General features: G+C 44.5%; 1 protein-coding gene across 7 annotated transcripts in view; it reads left to right on the top strand.

Annotated features, from left to right (window-relative positions):
* The first annotated feature begins 5,077 nt into the window (after window positions 1-5,077).
* LOC143023121 (dedicator of cytokinesis protein 1-like) overlaps window positions 5,078-18,797 on the top strand; it is a 165,679-nt gene continuing 151,959 nt past the window's right edge. For all 7 annotated transcript variants that reach the window (XM_076181627.1, XM_076181630.1, XM_076181624.1 and 4 more), the window contains exon 1: window positions 5,078-5,179. In XM_076181627.1, coding sequence (XP_076037742.1) covers window positions 5,112-5,179 — 68 coding nt within the window. In that variant the 5' untranslated portion in view covers window positions 5,078-5,111. The remainder of the gene's footprint in view (window positions 5,180-18,797) is intronic.

Raw genomic sequence — 18,797 nt, 5'->3', positions numbered from 1 at the left:
GCAGTAAGGCACCTTGAGGATACAGATAAATCATGAACTTAAAAGCAAGGGAAAGGTGGACAGTGTCAGGTGAAGAATTTGAAAGAGGGGAAACCAAAGTATTCAACGAGAAGTCTGAAGACGGGAGAGGGAGCAGTGTGAAATGTAGAATTATATTGTGAGAGAAAAGAGTGGAGGATAATAGCTAGTCGTTAGTGGGAAGGCTTATGGGAGGATCTTAGATTGGAGATGAAGGAGGGCGAGAAGAGTAATTGTGAGGAAAATATGAGAGGAACAGGAGAATTCGGGCAGAGTTGTGTAGTAAATAGATCATGGAAAGATGCAAAGATATGTGAGAAAGCTATAGGAAAAAGGATGTTTTTTGAGGGCTTTTATGGATCTGGAAAAGGCTTATGATAGGGTAGACAGAAAGGCACTGTGGGAGGTTATGCAGATATACATGGGATAGGAGGAAAGCTTCTGGGAGCTGTCCAAGAGTTTTTATGAGAGTAGTAGAGCATGTGTTAGGATTGGAAAATGGAGAGAAGTGAGTGGTTTTGAAGTTAAAGGTGGGACTTCGTCAAGGATGCGTATATTTCGCCCTGGCTGTTCAACTTATACATGGATGGGGTGGTGCGAGGAGAGGTAATGCTAGGGTAGTGGGTCAGGGATTGGAGATGGTTAAAGAAAATGGAGAAAAAGAGGTGAGCCAGCTGTTGTTTGCGGATCGACACTGCGCACTTGTGGCAGGGTCAGAGGGAGGGATTGAGGAAGTTGGTGGCAGAGTTTGGGAAAGAGTATGTGATAGAAGGAAGACTTGAAAGATAAATGTGGGTAAAAGTAAGGTGATGAGATGTACAAGGGGTGAAAGTGGCAGTAGACTGGAAGTGAGGCAATTAAGGGAGAGCGACTGGAGGAAGTGGATAGTTTTTAGATACTTGGGTGGTGCAAGTGTGGCAGGAAAAGGTGGAGTGAAGGTGGAGGTAGAAATGTAGATTGAGAGAGAAGCAAGTATATGCCTTGGTGGATTAAAAGAGGATAATGAGGAAAATAGTCATTTGGGAATGGATGCTGAAGAGGAGACTTTTATGAAGGAGTTTTTGTGCCAACCATCGCAGTGTATGGGGTGGAAAGATGTGAACAAACAATAAGAGGAGAATTTGAATGTGTTGGAGTTGAGAATTGCCTGAGAATATGAATAGGGGTTACTAGCGGCATAGAGTGAAAAATGAGGAGTTGAAGAAGGAGAAATCGGGGTGGAAGAGATTGGGATAATAGGGTGTTGATGAAAAGAGTAGTGGATGGTTTGGACACATGGAACAATGATGCAAAAAGTGAAGAAATGATTAGTAAAAAGGTTGTGGAAGACAGAGTAAGGAGGAGTGAGCATGAGAAGTTGACACACAGGATGAGATGGATAGATGTGAGTGTAAAAGGGACATTGGGGAAAGGAGGGGAATGTCTGTTGAGGAAAAGAAGGGAAGAAGGACAGAAGATGGGGGTGACATGGAGGGAATGGTTGGTAAGTATGGGAATGATTCTGTGATTGCAAGTGGAAAATGGGTAGGGGGGATCAAGGGGGTGAGACAGGAAATTGTAATTAATGTGAGCACAATTTTGACGTAAACCCGAAAGGATTAGCTTTCGCCCCGACTTCTCTGTTTCGAGCTTTTATGCAGTGATGAATTGGAGAGGAGGGTCACTAATTAAATAAAAGCAACCATGCAGTGGATGTGCTATGTTTTGACTTGCGTAGTACACTGCTTCTGATCCAGGGCAGTGGATGTGAGATCGCCAGGGATGATCCCCATCATCCAGAGAGTCCATGCTCAGAATGAGAAGAAGGAGTGCATGGCTGTGGAGTTGAATTAAAAAGAGGGGTGGAATGGGTGGGAAGTGAAATTTATGGGCCATATTTGTTTTTTGGTATCTCCCTTGTAAGGGGGAAAAAAAGGGCCCACAAAGCCTTGGTATATGATGTAAATTTGTTTAAATTAACTTATGAAAAGCAAAGTTATGCTGTCAGAAATTTACCAGGACTATAGTGTTAATGGGATCTTACTACAAGAACTGCATGGATGCTATATTAGAGGCTAATAACATTATATATCATGAACTGATTCCTAGTTTTTAATTCTGTCAGGGTGTTTGACTATGAATTTATGATTTGATGTCAAGTTTATGATTTCATTTCAAGGCTGAGGGCACACCAACCACATATAACTACTGTCAAGCGAAAAACCCAAAAACTCTCATGGACAGCAATTGTTAATCATAGTCAACTGTTGTTATTAAGGTGAGTCTTTGTTGTTATGATAGGGTAGACAGGAAGGTGTGGGAGCTATTGCAGATATATAGGAGAGAAGGACAGGTGTGTAAGAGCATTCAAGAGTTTTTACGACAGTAGGGGAGCTTGTGTTAGGATTAGAAATGGAGATAGTGAGTGGTTTGAGGTAAAGTGGGGACTTTGTCAAGGATGTGTTAAGTTGCCCTGGCTGTTCATTTATACATGGATGGGGTGTGGTAAGAGGTAAATGGCCCAAGGGTAGTGGGTCAGGGATTTGAGATGGTTAAAGGGAAATGGAGAAAAGTGGGAGATAATCCAGCTTGTTTGCTGGATGACACTGTGCTTTGTAGCAGGATCAGCGGAGGAATTGAGGAAGTTTGTGACAGTTTGGGAATGTGTGCGAAAGGACAGGAAGTTGAAGATACATGTGGGTAAAAGGCAAGGTGATGAGAATGTACAATGTGAGAGAGTGGCAGCATACTGGAAGTGAGTATTTAAGGAGGTAGACTGGAGGAAGTGGATTGTTTTTAGATACTTGGGTGCAAATGTGCTGCAGGAAAGGAAGGAGTAGAGGTGGAGGGAGATTGTAGATTGAGAGTATTGAGTAAATGCTTTGAGGGATTAATAAAGTGTAATGAGAAATAAAAAGGCATTTGGTAATGGAATTCTAAGAAGGAGATTATAGTGGAAGGAGTGATTGTGCCGACAGCATGTATGTATGTATTTTTTTAATATAACATTTGAAGAAGTTATGAATTTGTTATATTACTGTCCTAATGTATGGTTCCCGTACAGGTGCCATGAACAGTCAGAAGATCTCACTTGGCCTGTACGTATGGGATGGGCCGAGAAAGTCGTGAACGCCCTCTTACTGAACCACTTATCTTCACCTGGACACCAGATGGCTACAATGAACATGGCTAGGACTGCTTAATGATCGCAGATGTATTTTCAATTGTAAGAATGCATTTTATTTTTTACTCCTCAAGCTTATTGAACATAATTTTTTGTGTGTTATACTAGATATGACACTGCCAAACATTTTATTTTAGAGGTATATTTCATGTGGCCAACTCCCCCAATACAAAGGGAAAAGGACCTTGAGCGACATATATGTTTGTTATGTACAAGGACCCCCCTGCCATATGAGGCATCAAGTGTGATTAGGTTTCACAATATGATCACTTGATGTTAATACTCTTACATCAGTCTGTTGCCCTATGTCTCGCTTGCTGACGACCTGAAGCTCTCAGTTAACCATCAGCAGCCACTGGACTGGCCCATGAAGTTTACTTAAGGATGAAATAGTGTATTGTTGTTTGGATATAGCTATTGTGGGGTAAAAATAAAAAAAAAAAACCCCAGTGTAAGGTGCCTATTGTTGTCATTGTCATTATTGTTGTTGTTTTTGTTTACTAGACTGTGCTGAGTCACTCCCCTCCCTGAGTGAATGCCATGGCTGTAAAGGGGTTTTCCCACAAATCCTCTTTAGTGTGTATATTGTGTTGTTAGTGTGTGTGATTTGTGTTCATTGCAGTTTTTCCAGTCAATGGTGTTGTCCCATAGCCTAGTTGGGCGTGAAGTGATATACACCTTGGGCAGTTTTCTACAATGCAGTCAGTCCAAACGCTCAATCTGCAGTTTTTGTGGTTGCTGATGTTTGGTTATTCAGTGTGAAGATGGCACCTTTATAACTCCGATCACACTATCACATGGTCAATTTCACTTTGTATGGTCAGATTGACTAAACAGTCATTTTCACCTTTTTTAAGATGATCACGGTGCCCAAAAGTTTCCATTTTTTTATAAGCTTGCCATAATATTGCCATAAAACCTTGTGTAGCTCAGTATGGGAGTCAACACAAAAACATATATACTCAGAAACCTGAATCCTTGTCATGAGGTATGTGTAAAGGATAAGCACATAGTTTTCTTGAGCCCTTAAAACCACCCACCCCTTGCATCACATAAACACTAACAGCCAACCAAACATAAAAATAGTGCCTAGCAGTATTCTACTCATGTATCTTGAACCTACCCTAGTACCCCAGAATACATTCGTACAGAACACATTCACACTCAGATCATAAAATAAACACATCAAAATAAACTGCTAAATTATGTACCTCACCAAACTATCCCAGATATTAATATAGTAGAAGAAATCATTCCCAAAATAAATAAGAATTGCACAGGCATGTGTATGTTCAAGTCACCACCTTACACTAAAACATTATATAAGAGTCAATGTAGTAACAGATACTAGTTGCCATAGATGCAGCCACCACAAAGGAGACACAGCACCTTGTACATCACTGTCCTACACTCACTCATTTGGCACTTGATATAAAAAAAAATTGACTGATGAATTTTGGGCTGAACTGGTGGCCATAGCATAGTTTTCTGGTGCTGCAGTTTCCTACAATAGATAAGTGGGGCAACAGATTGAGTGATTGTACATGTTATTTTCATTATCTGGATGTCATATGTAATATGATATCCCTCACTGCATCAGACTTTCAAAATTTCATATTGCAGGATTTGAATACAATGAGCCTGGAGAAGGAAAGCCATTCTATATACCTTATAGGTTATGTTGTCCGTGAGGGTTTCCATGGTCACAAAAGAGGTTGATCCACGAAGAACTTCAATGCTCAACAAAAAACCCTTATCTAATGATGCACTTAGAAGGTAAGTAAAAAAGGAAGTTATTGTTTTGTTTCCTGTAGTCACATTTGGCTGTTTAATACACTTGGTTAAGTGAGCTTCCAATCATGAAAATTTAATAATTTCAGACCGTATGGAAGTACTGGTGCTAGAAATCACTCAACTAGTTCGTGGCCAGATGGCAAGCGATTTGACGCTTGGGTCCATTGATCAGGAAGATAGGGACACATTTGCTCCATTGTTTCTGTAAGTGTTCACCGTAAATTTAGGCCATGAGTATGTTAGATCAGGAACCTTTTACCAAACTCTTAGTTATATGTATATATAGCATTCACAGAATGGTTACAAAAGAAGATGAGAGAATCAAATGAGAAATACAAAGAAAAGAAAAGAGAAGTAAAGCATAAAACAAATGAGGCAAAGAGGAGAGCAGAAATTTTTTTAAAGTAATAAAAAGATGTTTTGGAATAAATTCAGAGAGGAAGACGCGGCAAATCAAGTAGAGAAGAAAAGGTGAAAGGTGCATATGGAGAGATGATAATGGAAGAAACGACAGTAAAAGGAAGATGGGCAGAATATTTTAGCGAGTTGCTAAATGTGATGGTTTGGACACATGGAAAGAATGAGTGAAGAAATACTAGTAAAAGGTATGGAAGGCAGATATTGAAGGAGTGAACATGAGGCGGCGACCTAGTATGACATGGATGGATGGGGTAAAAGGGGCTTTGGGGAAGAGGGGAATGTCTGTTGAGGAAGGATGGGAGAGGACAGAAGACTGGGGTGAATGGAGAATGGTTGTATATGAATGAGGTTGTGATGCATGTGGTGGAATGGGTGGGGGATGGGGAGTGATGTAGTATGTGTGAGAAAAAATTGATGCAGCCCAAAGGGATTTCTCCCCGTTATCTCCTTTTCTGCATGGGGGGACGGAGAAGGGGTCGCCGATTTAATGAAGCGGCCTTGCTGTGGATGTGCTGCGTTTTGCAAACACTGCTTCTGACCCAGGGCAGTGGACAAGATGCAGGAATGACCCGTCATCAAGGAGGTGCCAAGATAGGAGGGAAGGTAGAGGGTGGAGGGAAGTGGAGTGTATTGGGGATGGTATGGGTGGGAAAGGTTTTTATGTCTTTGTTTTTTGGCTACCTCCCTTGTAAGGGGGAAAAAGCCTTGGTATATGTATATATGCTAAATGTGAAGGAGGAAAGGGAGGGAAAGGTACTTGTAGTGGGAAGCGCTAAGAAAATGACAGTGATATGTGAGGAAAATGGAGGATAAATAAGGAGAGATGAGCTCAAGGCAGTTGTTAAAGATGATGAGAGCAGAAAAGCCACCTGGGTTAGATGGGTGTCATGCAGAATGTCTAAAAAAGGGAGGTACAGTGATGGTGGACTGGCTGGTGAGATTATTTAATGATTGTTTAAAAGAGGGTAGAATGCTGGCGGACTGGAGGAGTACCTTTATAGTTCCACTTTACAAGGGAAAGTGGGACAAGTGTGAGTGTAGTAGATTTAGAGGGATCAGTTTGTTGACTTGTTGGGAAGGCTTCTGGGAGGGTTTTGATTGAAAGGATTAGGAGTGGAACAGAGGGAGTAATTGGTGAAGAAGAGTGTGGGTTTAGGACAGGTAGGGGTTATGTAGATCAGATTTTTGTGTTAAGACAGATATGTGAGAAAGCTATAGGAAAAGGTAAAGATGTGTTTTGATCCTTTATGGATTTGGAAAAGGCTTATAACATGGTAGACAGGAAGACACTATGGGAGGTATTACAGATATATGGGATAGGAGGAAAGCTTTTAAGAGCAGTCATGAGTTTTTACAAGAGTAGTAGAGCTTGTGTTAGAATTAGAAATAGAGAGAATGAGTGGTTTGAGGTAAAAGTGTGACTTCACCAGGGATGTGTTATGTCACCTTGGCTGTTCAATTTATACATGGTGTGAGAGGTAAATGCAAGAGTAATGGGTCAGGGACTGGAGATGGTTAAAGAAAATGGAGAAAAGTGGAGGATAAGCCAGTTTGTTTGCGGATGACACTGTGCTTGTAGTAGGATCAGAGGAGGGATTGAGGAAGTTAATGACTGAGTTTGGGAGAGTGTGTGAAAGAAGGAAGTTGAAGATAAATGTGGGTAAAAGTAAGGTGATGAGAGGTAAGTGGCAGCAGACTGGAAGTGAGCATTAAGGGAGAGAGACTGGAGGAAGTGGATAGTTTCAGATACTTGGGTGTGAATATGGCAGGAAAGGGAGGAGTGGAGGCGGAGGTAGAATGTAGATTGAAAGAAGTAAGTGCCCTGGTGGATTAAATAGTGTAATGAGAAATAATAGACATTTGGGAATAGATGTTAAGAGGAGATTATATGAAGGAGTGATTATGCTGACAGCACTGTACAGGGCAGAAACATGGAACATAAGAGAGAAAGAGAAAAGGAGTTTGAATGTGTTTGAGATGAAGTGTCTGAGAAGTATGATAGGGGTTACTAGGCTGGATAGAGTGAGAAATGAAGAGGTGTGGAGCAGAATGGGGGTGGTAAGGGAGTTAGGAGATAGGATGGATGAAGGAGTGATGGGATAGTTTGGACACATGGAAAGAATGAGTGAAGGAAGACTAGTAAAAGAGGTGTGGAAGGCAAAAGTGTAGAGAGTGAACATGAAGGGGTGACCTAGAATGAGATGGATGGATGGGGTGAAAGGGACTTTGGGAAAGAGGGGAATGTCTGTGGAGGAAGGATGGGAGAGGAGAGAAGACGGGTGAATAGAGAATGGTTTTATATGGATGAGGTTGTGGTGCATGAGGTGAAATGGGTGGGGGATAGGGGTTGAGGTAGTATGTGTGAGAAAAAAATTGATGCAGCCTGAAGGGATTTCTCCCCGTCTTCTCCTTTTTTGCATAGCGGCCTTGCTGTGGATGTGCTGTGTCTTGTGACGCTGCTTCTGACCCAGGGAAGTGGACGAGATACAGGGATGACCTGTCATCCAGGAGGTGCCAAGATAAGAGGGAGGGTAGTGGAGTGTATTTAGGGATGGAATGGGTGGGAATGGTTTTTATGCCTTTGTTTTGTTCCGAAGAATACAAACTCTTCGGTACTCCTTACACTAGGATACCTTCGCGTAGCGCGAATATTTCTACTGCGAAATTAAAATCCTCACTCTGTGGGTCTGGGCAACGCTTATCCTCAGTAAGGGGCCCCATTGGGGCAAGGGGGGGGGCCCTTGCCCTCCACCACAAGTCTCGCACACTATAACCATTCTCTTCGCAGTAGTGACCGCGTTAACATCTCTCTACTATACATGTTTTGTTTTTATCGGTTTCCCCCTTAATGGGCCGATTCTCAGTCAAACTCCATTATTAGTGCGGCAGCGAACCGTTAATCACTCAACGGTTCTATGTTTACATTTGGGCCGAAAATCAAGCAACCCGCTTCTATTGTTGCCAGCTCACTCCCAGGACGCTAAGGAGTTCGTCGTCCTTCAATTTCATCGGGGTTTTCCCTACGCCATCCTGTGTCCTGGAATTATTAAATGCTTCTCCATTTCCTGTATTATTCCCTTAACCGCCACCGGGTATCCTACCCTTCACTGTAAGTATGGAATCTGGTTCCAGTATTGTTGTGGTTCAAGATAGGTTGTGTCCCTTCGCCGAAGGGAGATACCTTTGTCTCACCCCCCTTACCGCCAGCCCAAGTGGATCCTCACATTTGGTGTTTCAAGTGTATGGCTCTTAAGTGTTCACCTTCATCCCCGTGTGAGACGTGCATTCAGTGAGATGATAGTCAGTGTTCCGTGTACTTTCATGTTCACAGGAAAGCACATGCAGGGGAAAAGGTGCGCAAGCATAGAAAATGGCTTCCCTCTTCACCCCCCAAAAACAAGAGAAGGCGGACTACGGCTTCAGAGGAGACGAGCAATTCTCTCCCTCCTCCACGGCGTAGTAGACAGGAAGCCAAGTTGTCCTTTATTCCTTTAACCAGGACGGTTAGCGTAGACGGACATGCGCCTCAGGCCACCTCTAGCTACTGTTCCTGTACGAGATTTTTCCTGGATGAGGTCGCTTGCGGCTTGCCCTCGACCCATCCCGGAAACTCGACAGTCGCTCCTCCCAAGCGTAGTAGCCAGGAAGGTGGTACAACGTCCACTTCGAGTCATTCTCAGGCCAAGTTGTCCTCTTCCTTCAACCAGGACGGTTAGCGTAGACGGACATGCGCCTCAGGCCACCGCTAGCTACCGCTCCTGTATGACATTTTTCCCGGATGTGGTCGCTTGCGGCTTGCCCCCGACGCATCCCGGAAACTCGACGCCGGCACGGACAAAGAACCCGGGTTCAAAGACAAAGAGCCCCTTAGTCTCTTCTACTCAGGAATCCCGCAGTACGCACAACACCCACTGTAGGAAGAGCCGGGTGATCAACGGTGACCTTTCCATGCCCTTTGCTCACGAGGACAGAGATCAGGGACGAGGTTGCAGACGCGGTGTTTCTCGCTGACCGGACAGGCGCCAGCTACGACGGCGACGACGTCCACAGTACGCGGGCAGGGAAGATGGCTTCCCCCCTCACCCGACACAAAGAGAAGGCATGCTACGTCGGCGGAGGTCGCGGGCAGTTGTCTCCCCCCTCCTAAGCGTAGTAAACGGAAAGGTTGTACAATAGCCGCCCCGAGTCAGTCTCAGGCCAAATTGTCTCCTGTTCCTTCCCACAGGGTGGTTTGCTTCGACGGGCACGCGCCTCTGGCCCCCGCGAACCCCCCCGGGTACGAGCTTTTTCCCGGATGCGTCCGCCGGCCCCGCGACGCTGCCCGGAACCTCCCCCCCCCCCCACGGACAAAGGAACCGAGTTCGGAGATTCGGAGCGCGTCAGCCTCTTCTCCTCGGGTAACCCCCAGTCCACCTTCCACCCTTCGTCAGACGAGCCGGGTCATCACCGGAACCCTTTCTATGCCCGGTGGGCAGGAAGCCCGAGATGTACCCACACGCGCGTTCGTCGTAGGTGACTCAGCTTCGTCCAGAGGAGGCAGTCTCCCCTTGGCGTCTCCCGGACCATCCGCACCCAGGCGGGACTCACCAAGCGTATATTCCCCGGACCTCCTCCCCACTCTCTGTTCACTCGTCACTACATTGAAGGAACAGATGGAGGCCCAACGGGAATTTTTCCGCGCTTCTCAAGCGTGGTTCGTGCACCGCACAGAAGCTCGTGAGGAGTCACCGCCCCCAAGGGCCCCCCTCGACCATCTTCCACTTGCTCAGCCCCCCCCTGAACCCATCAGTGACGAGGATGGTAGCGTGAGGTTCCTCTCTGCCCGTGCCGACCCCTCCTACGCCGCCGACGATGCCCACAGCGCCGTAGGGGGGGGGGGGCACGCTCCCTTTCTCCTCCCGTTTCCCAGTCGGAATCCTCGATGGTGGTCCCACCTTCCTTCTCGGACGTCCTCGCGAGGGTTCGGAGGGCGAATCGACTGGGCCTCCCGCAAGAAGAGGAAGCCACATTCGAGTCTGACATCTTCATGACGGCCAACTCTCAGAAAGCCCAGCCTCCTCCCCTCCACCTTCCATGGAGTACGCAGACGGCGAGAGCCATGGCCCAGGCCTCCGACGCTCTCGCAACAAGGACGACCGAGAAGGCGCGTTAGCTTCCGGTCCCATTGGAACACCAGAAGCGCTTCTACACCCCATCGGGGTCAACCCTCAGAGCAGCCTCGATCCCGGCAGTCATCTAGTTGTCTCCACTCAACAAGTTCCTTTCCCTGACGAAGTTCCGAATGGACACCCCAGAGTCGGTAAGGGCGTCTATCAGGGAAGGGGACTTCATGGTGTCGCTGGACCTCCAAGATGCCTATTTCCACATACCAGTGCATCCCTCCTCCAGGAAATTCCTCAGCATCATCCACAGGGGCACCACCTTCCACTTCCCCTGCCTCTGCTTCGGACTTTCCACAGCACCCCAAGTCTTCTCCAGTGTGTTCAACCTCGTTTCAGCGTGGTCCCACTCCAGGGGAATTCAACTACTCCGTTACATGGATAACTGGCTGATCCTTGCACATTCTGCCCAGCTATGCCAAGAACACCTGAGAATGGTCCTAACCTTTGTCCTGAAATTGGGCACAGTAGTCAACCCGGAAAAGTCAGATTTCTTACCAAGACAGAGAGTCACGTACCTGGGTATGGTCCTGGACTCCTCCCTAATGGAGTCGTTCCCAGTAGAAAAGGGGATCCCGAATCTCGCTTCTCTAGTTGCACAGGCACTATCGACCAGGTTCCTGACGGCGACACAATGCCAACTCCTGGGCCATATGGCCTCCATAGAGAAATTAATCCCCAGGAGTAGACAAAGAATGCGACCGCTACAGTGGCTCCTCAAGTCTCAGTGGGCCCCGCAAGAGGGAGAACCCCTACAACACATCTCCCTCACCGAAGAAGTCAAGGATTCTCTTCTCTGGTGGAAGGCCCATGCAACCTTCTCATGGGGATGCCCCTCGGCCCATCTCCCCCCGAAGTCCTCCTGTTCTCCGATGCCTCCAAGGAGGGCTGGGGAGCCCACCTCAACGACGATCACATCAGCGGTTCCTGGTCCACAGTCGAGCGGACAGCCCATATCAATTGGCTTGAGTTGAAAGCAGTACTCCTGGCTCTCCGTCACTTCAAGGATCAAGTCTCAGGAAAAGTAGTGGGCATAATGTCGGACAATTCCTCGGTAGTACCCTACCTGAACGAGCAAGGGGGGCACAGTCTCCCAGGAACTATGCCTTCTGATGATGGACATCCTCAACCTAGCCAAGAATCTCCAGGTGTCACTCAAAGCCCGCTACATCCCGGGGAAGAGGAATCTCTGGGCGGACCACCTCGGCAGGAAGAATCAGATAATCAACACAGAATGGTCCCTCTATCGAGAGGTAGCGAACTTCATCCTCAGCAAATGGGGCTCCCCTCTAGTGGACCTTTTTGCAATGAGATGGAATCACCAACTCCCAATATATTTCAGCCCTTTCCCGGATCCTCTGGCAGCAGGAGAAGATGCTCTTCTGCAAAGTTGGGACAACCTGGACTCCTACGCTTTCCCACTATTTCCCTTGCTCCAGAAGGTACTCCTGAGAGCAAGACACGCATCCTACCTTCGGATGACTTTGATCGCTCCTTGGTGGCCCGAAGCCCCATGGTTTCCAGACGCCCTCGAGCTAGCAGTAGAAGAGCCTCTGGCCCTTCAGGGAAGACCAGATCTTCTGTATCCACCCATCAACGGGCCTTGGCACAAGAACCCTTCAGCACTCAATCTTCACGCATTCAGACTATGGTCCGGATCCTCCTAAAGAAGGGTTTTCCCAGAGAAGTGGCAGAGGACATGTCCGCTCCTATTCGCTCTTCCTCAGCTAACCTTTATCAAGGGAAATGCAATGCCTTTGCAAAATGGTGCCACTCCAGGAAGTTAGTCCCAGATCGAGCCACCATTCCTGAGATCGCCTCCTTCCACTTCCTCAGGAAGTCCAAGAAGATCTCCCTCTCGGCAGTACAAGGCTATAGGGCAGCTCTAAATCAGGTGTTTTCTCTGAAGGGCATGGTCCTAGCCCTTTCACCGGAAATTTCCATGCTCTTCAGGCACTTCAAAGATCATGCCCCCCCAGGGAAATCAGTTCTCCTCTGCGGGATGTGGCATTAGTCCTGAACTCTCTGAGGGGTCCCCCTTACGAACCTCTCCGAGAGGCACATCTGAAGGACTTCACCTAGAGGACATTTTTTCCTGCTAGCCCTGGCATCTTCCAAGAGAGTAGGGGAGTTACATGCCATCTCTTATAGAGTCGCCCATTCCAAAGGATGGAAAGAGGTCTCCTTCACTTTCATGCCTCAATTCATTGCCAACAACCAAGATCCTGCCAAATCCGACCCTAGATTCTGGTCCTTTAGTGTTCCGTCCTTAGACGAATTTGCAGGGGGAGAATAGACTGAAACAGTTCTATGCCCGGTACGAGCCATCCGGACCTACCTCAAGGGAACCGAACATCTTCGACCAGAATTAAAGAGGTTGTTCATCTCTACTAAAGGTAGCCCATCACTAAGAATTCCATTTCTTACTGGACAATGGAAGTCATCCGCAGAGCCTGCGACATGAACCACACAGATTGTCCATGACCTGAGGGCAGTAGGGACCTCCCTAGTCATCAGAAAGAATCTGTCAGTCAACCAGGTTCTTCAAGCAGGTATATGGAAGAGCCAGAGTACGCTCACTTCCTTTTACCTCAAAGAAGTTATGCGGGAATCTTTAGGGAACTTATCTTTGGGCCCCATAGTGGCCGCCCAAGAAGTCCTGAAAATGATATACCCCTCCTCAAGAGCACACAGCCGACCCTGACAACTCATCCAGGTTCTGGCTCGGCATCTGCAGGGATAACTTTCCAAAGTCCTTCTCATACTCTTACATTCCCTTACCTCACCCGCGGGCTCTCAAGCATTCCAAGGGAATCAATTCAAGCCCTTCAGTGGTACAAAAGTGATTATAACCTGTCTGTCTCCACTCCAGGGAACAGAAAGGGGTGCACTTCAAAGTGAGGGGAATGTATAGGGGTCTGGTCAACATAGTCTTAGCACACTAGATTTTCCTTACAGCGGTTTCCCAGGCTAGATAACAACTTCCTTCCCTCCTAAGTCCGAGTCTCCTAGTGTAAGGAGTACCGAAGAGTTTGTATTCTTCGGAACAAATGTAATTTTCGCAGGAAAATTAATTTTTCCCTGATACAAACCTGAGGTACTCCTTACCTTTAATGGCCCTCCTCAACCACCCCTCTAAACAGTTCCTTCTCCTTGCCTGACAAACCTTGTGCTTAATTCATACCTGGCTCAGAGAATGGTTATAGTGTGCGAGACTTGTGGTGGAGGGCAAGGGCCCCCCCCCCCTTGCCCCAATGGGGCCCCTTACTGAGGATAAGCATTGCCCAGACCCACAGAGTGAGGATTTTAATTTCACAGTAGAAATATTCGCGCTACACGAAGGTATCCTAGTGTAAGGAGTACCTCAGGTTTGTATCAGGGAAAAATTAATTTTCCTGCAAAAATTACATTTTTGGCTGCTCAGATAAGAGGGAGGGTGGGAGGGGTGTGGAGTGTATTCAGGGATGAAATGGGTGGGAATGATTTAATGCCTTTCCCTTTTTGGCTACCTCCCTCTTAAGGGGGTACACGACACCTGGGGGTCGTTTTCTAAACTATTTAGAGTAAAGAGCTGAAACTTCTCAGGTAAATAGGTATCCATGTTGCCTACATTTTAGGTGAAACAGAATGATGTATGTACACATGTATGTATACCAGTAGCGACATTTAAAAGTGCACAGCACCATAATACGTGGACCAATTTGTTTTGTATTTTGGCTATGATTAGTCAGTAGGCACACCTAGAGCCGGTCATTGAGTAATTGAACAATTTCCTTTATACTTTTGCATACAGGCATTTCAATGTTAATGTTCGGCAAAAATCGTGAAAAATAATTTTTTTTTTGGTCTTGTTTCCATTATTACTCCGAACTCTTTCATCTTATTCAAAATATTCGAACGATAGGCCCTAGCAGTTACTAAAAGTAATATTCCCTATAAGTTTCATCTAAATCTGATGTATTTTAGATTTTTTATGATTAAAAAAAAGTAAAAAAATATTGAACGGAGATATGGCAACTTGAAATATAAATATATCTGTAACTTGCTTATAGTTTTACCAATTTGACTGATTTTTTCATGGCTTAATTCTTATTATATAATGAGTAAGTACAGTAAAAATCATCAACATATTTTGATTATAAGTACTTTAAATACTGAAAAACTAAAGTATAAGTATGTCACAGTAGTGACGACGCACAGACGACACCATCATATAATTTGCTTTTTTGCACCTTTGGCGGTTTCTTCATATGAAACCTCACTGCTGGGGGTCTTCAGGGTATCTAAATCATTGGAAAGAGGTTTATTTTAACCAGCAGTGGGCGCCTTCTCTTTCCTCATCAGATTCCCCTCACCAATCTATGTTGGTAGGGCACCCCCTCCAGCATCATATGATGTCCCCTCTTCTCTCTTCTTTCTCTCTTCTTCCTGTATAGCCTTGATCTTTTTCCTCTTGCTTTCTTCTTTGGATTCAATCTTCCTCTTTGAATTGTTTAATCTAATGTTGTCCTTTACCTCTGTCACTTTTGCTGCAATTTCACCAAGGTTCTCCACCTCAGCTGCTGTATGGCCAAGGTTGAACTTTGTCACACCGCGATGCACACCGTACAGCATTCGTTGTAGACCATAGAATTTAACCTTGGGCAGTTCACTCCAGATGACACTATGCAAGCTTTCGTTGTGATTTTGAGTGTCTCCTCCACAACTTTCTAGTAACTTTGGGGTAACGATACGCTGGTAAATGGGTATCATCTGTCTCACAACATCAGGACGTAGTGGTGTGTGGATGTTATCTTTGTGTGAAGGTATGGGCATGTCATTAGCTATAGCCCTTTGCACAAAACAAAAAGAGTCTTTCCCTGGTGGACAACAGCTGTGCTGAGGATTCTCATCCGTGCTCGAGCAGTGCCATAGTGTGGCATATATAGCCTTCTTCATCTCCTCTTTGTTGCCAGCATTATCCTTGATGGCTTTGGTGAAGTAGTTTTGCAATTTCTTCACAGCTGTAGCAGTAAGTGAACCTTTCTTTCTTCCCCCTAGTTTTAATTGGAGCAATCCTTTTCCAATTCTTTTTGAGACATGATTCGTACACTCCTTCTCTATCGTTGTATCTCCATATATGCCTTGCACTGCTTTAAAGCCATTCCCATTACCATCAGACACCACACATGTATATTTCATCTTGCATTTTTCAATTGACCTGCCAAACAATATCTTCCACCCTTCCACTTCCATAGCGGGACTGCTTCCATCAAAATTCTTCTCACACATACATTCATGTTCAGGCCACCACTCCTTGCGATCCAGCCCCTTTTCTTCGTTAACTGCACAAACTTTACAGTACATGCTTAGTGTTACATGGTCCACTACCATTCCTGTCTGGAATTCTATTGCACTTACAAAGCCATATTTGAAAGTGAATCCTCTCTTACTCCACGAACCATCGATACTAACTTTTACTTCTTTTACTTTTGGTAGAGTTGGGTCTTCCTTTTCTAATGCAGCATGTACATGTTCTCTTGTTTTTTCCAAGAGTTCCTCATATTTCGTTATGCTGGTCTCTATAATAGGATGGCTAAGTTTACTAAACGTTTTGTGGTGTATCATTTTCATGTTCATTGCCATGCACATTTTCTGTACTGCAACATAACCATCCCCACAGTGTAAGCCGGCCTCCACAGCCCTGTTATGTACTTCATAGCTTTCATTTCCACCGCCTGGTGAAGTACACCATTTGCTCTTTTCAGAGCACAACTTACACTCTGCCTGAAATGTTTTCACCATTCCACATTCTCCTATCACTTCAACATGCATCTTCTCACCACACTGGCATCTAACAAGTGAATTTATCCACTGCAAAAAACTGCTTTTCTCCACAATCATGAATTTACGTTCATTCTTATCTCCCCTCTGTACAATTTCAGAACTGATATCTAATTTTCTTGCTGTATTAGAGATGAAAGAAGTGCTTGATGGTGTAGACCTGGCCACAGGTGTTGAGAGAGGTGCAGGTGAGGGCGGTGGTGGAGTGAGAGATGGTGAGGTCTTGGCTACTTGTCTTTGACTGCTTGCCATCTTTAACTGCTGTTTTTTTTGTCAATGTGGATGTTCTTCTGTTCTTTTTGCTACCCATGATGACCGTACTATAGAGTAATATGTACTAGCTAAGGTAATAGATTGCAAGGAGAGCTCATGAGACATGCGCAGTTTCCCTTTCAGAGCTAGCAGGTAACTGACGCCTAGATGCGCTCAAAGTTGGCATTTCCTCTCCCTCCACCTTCCTCCCTTCCCCTCCACCCTCGTACTGGCCGTTGAAGCATTGGGTGAGCGTAAATTCAATCAAATTTCAATGTTATTCCATGCGCCTGAAGGTCCTAAGTGGCACGCCTCCATCTAGTGTGGGTTTTGCCTTTAACACTGTCCCTTTAAACCTCACCCAAGACCTTTAAATTGCGCGCGTCTGGAAAATTATTTGTCGGGATTTATTTCTAAATGGTATACGAACATTTTGAACACAGTTTTGAAAAATGCTATATCTTGACCAAATTCACCCCCCTCAGGTGTCGCGTACCCCCTTAAGGGAAAAAAAAAGCCTTGGTATATGTCTGTATGTATGTATGTTTTTTGGCTACCTCCCTTGTAAGGGTCTAGGATGCTCGCTGGCTGAGCAGGTTAGGGCGTCGTTACTTGCGGCGGAAGTCGAGATGATGACGATTCGAACCCTGTTTTGGGCAAGTTGAACCAAAGGCATGGTTCATTAAATTCCATGCTACAAAGTCCCCTGTAAGGGGCACCATCCTAGCCTCCCGATAGGGGGGAGTGTGTGACGTTAAACCAAATCATCATCATCATGTATATATATATATATATGTTTTTGCAGAAACCACCGGGAAATTGAAAAAACAGATACCGAATGTTTTCGTCTATTTAGACATTTTCAAAGGTACAAAAAAGCAATACAGAAAGAAACAATAAATACATAAGAAGACAAGGATACTCGGAGAGGTCCCATGTTACATTTTATCACACACAATTTTGTCAATAATAAAATTGTCCAATTTAAATAAACCCAAACTCAAGTTCATGTTATTTCCAAAATTTCTTTTTATAAAACAAGATTCAATAATATTTCTTTCTATAATATTATTACAAGAAGTAATTATTTTAGAATTTCCCCAGTCAATATTATGACCATAATCCCTTTGGTGGACAAATAACCCACTGGACACTTGCCCCGTTCTAATACTATATTTATGTTGGCCTATTCTTTTTTCTAAGCCTTTGCCTGTTTGGCCTATATAAATAAAATCACAATTTTTACATGGTATATTATAAATACATCCTTCTTTACTTCTTGGGGAATTTTTAATTAACAGACTCTTAATGTTGTTATTATTTTTGAATACTATCTGGATACCAAATTTTTCAAAAATGCTAGGAAGATGGATTAAATTCTCATGGTACGGAATTGTTAGCATATTTTTATAATTAAATGGTTTGACCTGCGACGTATTAAGAAAACATTTCCTGGCTTTGATTTTTGTTTTATCAATAAGATGTTTTGGATATTTTAAATTTTCTCCAATGTCATAGATGAATTGTATTTCTTGATCCAAGAACTCAGGGGAACAAATTCTATAAGCTCTCAGGAACATTGAAGAAAAAACTGACAGCTTGGATGTTTGACTGTGATACGAGTAAAAATGAATGTACGAGAGGACATTGGTCGGCTTCCTGTAAACGTCAAATTTAAAGTATCTTCCACATCGGTGAATATTTACACCTAAAAATGGTAAAACATTATTTTCTTCTACCTCTACTGTGAATTTAATGGAATGCACTAAATTATTTAAATCTGACAAAAAAGTATCCAAATTTTGATCATTAGGCCAAATGTATTAGATGTCGTCAACATATCTGTACCAAACTGCATTCTTTGGAGGAATGTTTGGTAATAACTCTCTTTCAAAAAACTTCGTCTAAATAGACGAAAACGTTCGGTATCTGTTTTTTCAATTTCCCGGTGGTTTCTGCAAAAATATTTTATCACGTGTGTTTTGTGATTTCTTTGCATATATATATATATATGCCTGTATGTATATATTCATGCACACATTCACACTTTCTTCCTTATAAAGGGCAACTGAGTCAAAGGGCACACATCTTATACAAATAAGGCCCATGCTTCCTTCTATCTCGGCACCTTTGAGATGAATGGTCACCCTGTTTCCTGCCATACTGAG

This window comes from Oratosquilla oratoria, unplaced genomic scaffold (assembly GCF_046742065.1).
Source record: "Oratosquilla oratoria isolate Oo_2021 unplaced genomic scaffold, ASM4674206v1 SCAFFOLD45, whole genome shotgun sequence".
Classification (NCBI taxonomy): domain Eukaryota; kingdom Metazoa; phylum Arthropoda; class Malacostraca; order Stomatopoda; family Squillidae; genus Oratosquilla; species Oratosquilla oratoria.
Note: the sequence above shows the minus strand (reverse complement) of the source record. Positions and strands in the feature narration are given on the sequence as shown.